The sequence below is a fragment of the Hyperolius riggenbachi genome, chromosome 10 (assembly GCF_040937935.1).
Source record: "Hyperolius riggenbachi isolate aHypRig1 chromosome 10, aHypRig1.pri, whole genome shotgun sequence".
NCBI classification, from domain to species: domain Eukaryota; kingdom Metazoa; phylum Chordata; class Amphibia; order Anura; family Hyperoliidae; genus Hyperolius; species Hyperolius riggenbachi.
Genome location: NC_090655.1, coordinates 228,460,670 through 228,466,669, shown reverse-complemented (window position 1 = coordinate 228,466,669; position 6,000 = coordinate 228,460,670). Strand labels below are relative to the sequence as shown.

At 41.1% G+C, this 6,000-nt stretch overlaps 1 protein-coding gene across 1 annotated transcript in view; it reads right to left on the bottom strand.

Annotated features, from left to right (window-relative positions):
- Nucleotides 1–247: 247 nt before the first annotated feature.
- The window catches only part of LOC137536870 (zinc finger protein 850-like), a 56,440-nt gene continuing 50,687 nt past the window's right edge, over nt 248–6,000 (bottom strand). Inside the window, exons 13-15 of the mRNA XM_068259054.1 lie at nt 5,561–5,652; nt 5,222–5,438; nt 248–1,493 (exon numbers count right to left, since the gene is read on the bottom strand). Coding sequence (XP_068115155.1) covers nt 487–1,493; nt 5,222–5,438; nt 5,561–5,652 — 1,316 coding nt within the window. The 3' untranslated portion in view covers nt 248–486. The remainder of the gene's footprint in view (nt 1,494–5,221; nt 5,439–5,560; nt 5,653–6,000) is intronic.

Below are 6,000 nucleotides of genomic sequence, written 5' to 3'. Positions count from 1 at the left end.
GAAGGTCAATACCACATAGTAACGCAGTATTCCCTGAAGGCCTGTTATTGATGGTGCGGTTTTAACACCAATCCACAGTGTGAAGCTGGCCTCAGAGTATAATTTTTATACTGTGTCCAAGATTGTACTTTGCTTTGAATTACTACACTACAATGGGCTCTTGATTGTCTCCTTATACCTCCATATGGCATATTCAAGGTATGGTTCTCTTATTAAATGTTGTGTTATCACTGTTCTTTTTAAGATGTTTAAATAAACATGATATGGTTTTATTTTCAGTAGTACAATGACTTATAAAACTCCCAGAGACCCAAACAAACCATAAATGTAACCAGCAACAGAGCCAGAGATGGCAGGTAGACAATGTCACTACTGAAGTCCCCATGAGATAAAACAAGCCAGTATGTGATCCCACCATTCACATTTTAATTGTAGTCTCTAGCTGAACTGACTTCCATGAAAATTCTCATCTCTAGCAAACAAGCTTCATAGGTCACATGCATTGGGGTGGATATGTGTCTTCTGGTGAATAACTAGAGTCTGCTTCTGTGTAAAACATTTCCCACACTCTGAGCATGAGTAAGGACGTTCACCTGTGTGAATTCTCTGATGAGTAAGAAGAGCTCCTTTCTGAGTAAAACATTTCCCACAATCTGAACATGAAAAGGGCCGCTCGCCTGTGTGACGTCTCTGGTATCTCAGAAGAGTTGCTTTTTCAAAGAAAGTCATTCCACACTCTGAACATGAAAAAGGACGCTCGCCAACGTGTCTTTTCCGATGTTTATGAAAGTTGCCTTTATCAATGAAACATTTCCCACACTGCGAACATGAAAAGGGAAGCTCACCAGTGTGTCTTCTCTGGTGTGTGAGAAGGTGTTCCTTCTGAGTGTAACGTTTCCCACACTCTGAGCATGAGAAGGGACGCTCACCTGTGTGACTTCTCTGGTGTTTTAGAAGGGTTCCTTTGTTGATGAAGCGTTTTCCGCACTCTGAACATGAAAACGGACGTTCGCCTGTGTGGCTTCTGTGATGTTTCACAAGGGTTCCTTTCTGAGAGAAACATTTTCCACACTCTGAGCACAAAAACGGACGCTCACCTGTGTGGCTTCTCTGATGCATCAGAAGCTCTCCTTTCCGAGTAAAGCATTTCCCACACTCTGAACACGAAAAGCGCCGTTCACATGAAATTATCTTGTCCTCCACACCTTTATCAGGACATGTCTTACTGGGGGACTTTTCGGAATCAAATGGGTCATTTGACTGATCTTTAGTTTGAAGTCTGGAATGAGTGATTTGAGAAATACAATGGACTTTATAAGAATATTCGGAGCAATCAGAGGTATCCACTGATCCATCCACATTGGTAAAAGTGTGACCTTTATGCTGAATTTTGGTATTTCCCACTGCAGAATACTGCACGCCATTATCTCCTACATTACCATCTGGAGGTGAGACAATATGTTCCTCTGCAGAATTAGGGACATAGTGTCCATCTGTTTAGAAAAAAAATATATACATTTTTCAATTCACAGTCATTTGTCTTGTTCATGCAGAGGTCATACACATTTATGTAATGCTCAGCAGTGTAATATGGAACTCCATAGCAAGAATTTAATGGGGTTAACACCATACTAGATGCGTCGTATATCAGATGAACATTCATCCCTTACGTGTCCCCAGCTCTCAATCTACTGATATTAGATATTTTCCTACCTGCCTGATTCCTTCTGGAAATACTCTCGTTATACTGTACATCCCTCTACCAACCCCCACTCACATTAGTCTGGAAATTAAATAAAGCAGGGCTTGAAATATGGAGCTGTATTCTTGGGAAAATCATGTTACACTGAGGAATGGAGATGGGCCTTTCATATGGTGTACAGTATCTCCTCCTCATTTGTTGGGAACATAATGTTACACTGAGGAATGGAGATGGGCCTTTCATACGGTGTACAGTATCTCCTCCTCATTTGTTGGAAACGTGATGTTATACTGAGGAATGGAGATGGGCCTTTCATATGGTGTACAGTATCCCCTCCTCATTTGTTGGGAACATAATGTTACACTGAGGAATGGAGATGGGCCTTTCATACGGTGTACAGTATCTCCTCCTCATTTGTTGGAAACGTGATGTTATACTGAGGAATGGAGATGGTCCTGTCATATGATGTACAGTAGCTCCTCCTCATGTGTTGGTGCTATGATGTTATACTGAGGAATGGGGGTGGGCCTTTCATATGGTGTACAGTATCTCCTCCTCATTTGTTGGTACTATGATGTTCTACTGAGGAATGGAGATGGACCTTTCATATGGTGTACAGTATCTCCTCCTCATTTGTTGGTACTATGATGTTATACTGAGGAATGGAGACGGGCCTTTCATATGGTGTACAGTATCTCCTCCTCATTTGTTGGTACTATGATGTTATACTGAGGAATGGAGATGGACCTTTCATATGGTGCGCAGTATCTCCTCCTCATTTGTTGGTACTATGATGTTCTACTGAGGAATGGAGATGGACCTTTCATATGGTGTACAGCAGTGTTTCTCAACATATTATTGCTATGTACCCCTTTTAAAACCCTGTACTCACCAAGTACCCTCTAGCATAGTAAACATTATCATAAGTACCTCTTGACAAATATATATTTAATTGTAGTACATGATTATTGGTTCTAAACAATTTCCAAGCATTTACTATTGCTTTTATTTAGCTAAAACACTATTTGGTGTTGTTTAAATAAGATTTATCATTTTCTAAAACTCTAAAATTTGTTATTCTTGGTTTAGTATATCAAGCTTGAGTACCCCCTGGAACCATCAGAAGTACCCCCTGGGGTACGTGTACCACATGTTGAGAACCTAGGGTGTACAGTATCTCCTCCTCATTTGTTGGTGCTATGATGTTCTACTGAGGAATGGAGATGGGCCTGTCATATGGTGTACAGTATCTGCTCCTCATGTGTTGGTGCTATGATGTTATACTGAGGGATGGAGATGGGCCTTTCATATGGTGTACAGTATCTCCTCCTCATCTGTTGGTACTATGTTATACTGAGGAATCGAGAGGGGCCTTACATATGGTGTACAATATCTCCTCCTCATTTGTTGGTACTATGATGTTATAATGAGGAATGGAGATGGGCCTTTCATGTGTTGTACAGTATCTGCTCCTCATTTGTTGGTGCTATGATGTTCTACTGAGGAATGGAGATGGGCCTTTCATATGGTGTACAGTATCTCCTCCTCATTTGTTGGTACTATGATGTTATACTGAGGAATGGAGATGGGCCTTTCATATGGTGTACAGTATCTCCCCCTCATTTGTTGGTGCTATGATGTTATACTGAGGAATGGAGATGGGCCTTTCATATGGTGTACAGTATCTCCCCCTCATTTGTTGGCACTATGATGTTCTACTGAGGAATGGAGATGGGCCTTTCATACGGTGTACAGTATCTCCTCCTCATTTGTTGGTACTATGATGTTATACTGAGGAATGGAGATGGGCCTTTCATATGGTGTACAGTATCTCCCCCTCATTTGTTGGTGCTATGATGTTATACTGAGGAATGGAGATGGGCCTTTTATATGGTGTACAGTATCTCCTCCTCATCTGTTGGTACTATAATGTTATACTGAGGAATGGAGATGGGCCTTTCATATGGTGTACAGTATCTCCTTCCTCATTTGTTGGCACTATGATGTTATACTGAGGAATGGAGATGGGCCTTTCATACGGTGTACAGTATCTCCTCCTCATTTGTTGGTACTATGATGTTATACTGAGGAATGGAGATGGGCCTTTCATACGGTGTACAGTATCTCCTCCTCATTTGTTGGTACTATGATGTTATACTGAGGAATGGAGATGGGCCTTTTATATGGTGTACAGCATCTGCTCCTCATTTGTTGGCACTATGATGTTATACTGAGGAATGGAGATGGGCCTTTTATATGGTGTACAGTATCTCCTCCTCATTTGTTGGTACTATGATGTTATACTGAGGAATGGAGATGGGCCTTTCATATGGTGTACAGTATCTCCTCCTCATTTGTTGGTACTATGATGTTATACTGAGGAATGGAGATGGGCCTTTCATATGTTGTCCAGTATCTCCTCCTCATTTGTTGGTACTATGATGTTATACTGAGGAATGGAGATGGGCCTTTCATATGGTGTACAGTATCTCCTCCTCATTTGTTGGTACTATGATGTTATACTGAGGAATGGAGATGGACCTTTCATATGGTGTACATTATCTCCTCCTTATTTGTTGGTACTATGATGTTATACTGAGGAATGAAGATGGGCCTTTCATATGGAGTACAGTATCTCCACCTCATTTGTTGATACTATGATGTTATACTGAGGAATGGAGATGAGCCTGTCATATGGTGTACAGTATCTCCTCCTCATTTGTTGGTACTACGATGTTCTACTGAGGAATGGAGATGGACCAATCAATTCCCACCTTGGCCTAATTAAATTGGCCTATATTTAATATAAATAAACTTTTCACCTGAAACTGGTATTAGCACCTTGCTCATCTAACATGAATGTGTTAAGCGCTTCACATTCTTCATTTGATAAAACTGTTCTTTAACATATTTATTAACATAACAACCATCCGGTGTAGCTACAGATTCATGGGCCTGATTGCAAATTTTGCATGAATGCTGCAGCAGAATTCAAAAACTGGGGACACATCCAGCACTATAATTCCTTCTCCTTTAGAGCCGGCTTTCCCGAGATATCCTCAGTAAGCACAAAGTGGGAAAATGTATTGAATGCTGACCGCTTTGCACTTACAAAATCTGGGCACCAACCAGCATGCAGCTACTTTATTGCCAAGAGGATCTATGTCAGCCCAGCTGTTCAGACCATATAGCAATCAAAGCAAGCTTTGTCTTACAAAAGGTTTGGAAACTACTACCATTCTTCTGTTTTCACTGTTCACAGCTGTACTGCCCTATCAGATGAGATCCCTCCAACATTATCCAACACAGCCTTCATGATATGTATACATACTGAGAGCCATTCTTCACTTTATTGCACTTATTGTGGTAACTGCATAGTTGTAGTCCAACAACACCAATGCAGTGACTGATACAGGGGGTGGGGCTGGAACTGCAACATCTGCAACCCCCTATTCCTCAGTCCTTGACACTTACTGTAAGCAATGTGAAACATCTCTGCATTTACTCTTTATTAATTACCTGCTCCAATATGGAGTGAGGATTCTTCCTCTTTTGCCCCCATAATTTCACCTTCCTTTATAGACTTCTGGTCACTCCTCACATATATCTCCTCTTCTTCCTCTTTAAGTGTTCTTATCATTTCTCCTTCCTTTGTAGATTGCTGATCAACCCTCATACATGTGTTCTCTTCTTCCTCCTCTTTAATCTCAGTTTTTATGACAGTTAATTGTTCACCCTAAAGACAAACAATGATGAAGAATCACATTTAACATACTAACAATAATGAATGGAGGCTACATAAAAAAATCTCATCACCGTCAAGTTATTTGAGAATTCGTGACTCTCAATTCCACCTACCTGATAATGGATGGAGTGATCTTCATGTGGACAATCCTGGGAATAAAGAAGACTTGTGCATCTCTCTGGTGGGTTTCTGTTACTGGATCCATCTGTAGGAAACATACACACTAACTGAATACGTTGCCTCTATGTGCTGATAAGATGATTGGAAGAGGAGGGGGGGGGGAGGGGGGATCTGGGTGGACCCTCCATACTGGTGTCTCCTTTAAAAAAGATGAAGGTCTCCTCTTACCCTGTGATGTGAGGAGTGGATAATTCTCCATCATGGTGTCCTTGTAGATGTCCTAGATAATGTCACTCCTGCATGAAGAAACAGACAGGGTCATTCTATGATCCTATGACATTATAGGAACCTGACACACACAATGATGCAGTCACCATCCAGACACATTTTTTGCCATTACTGGTTATTGTCCTCTCCCATCAGCAGATCTCCT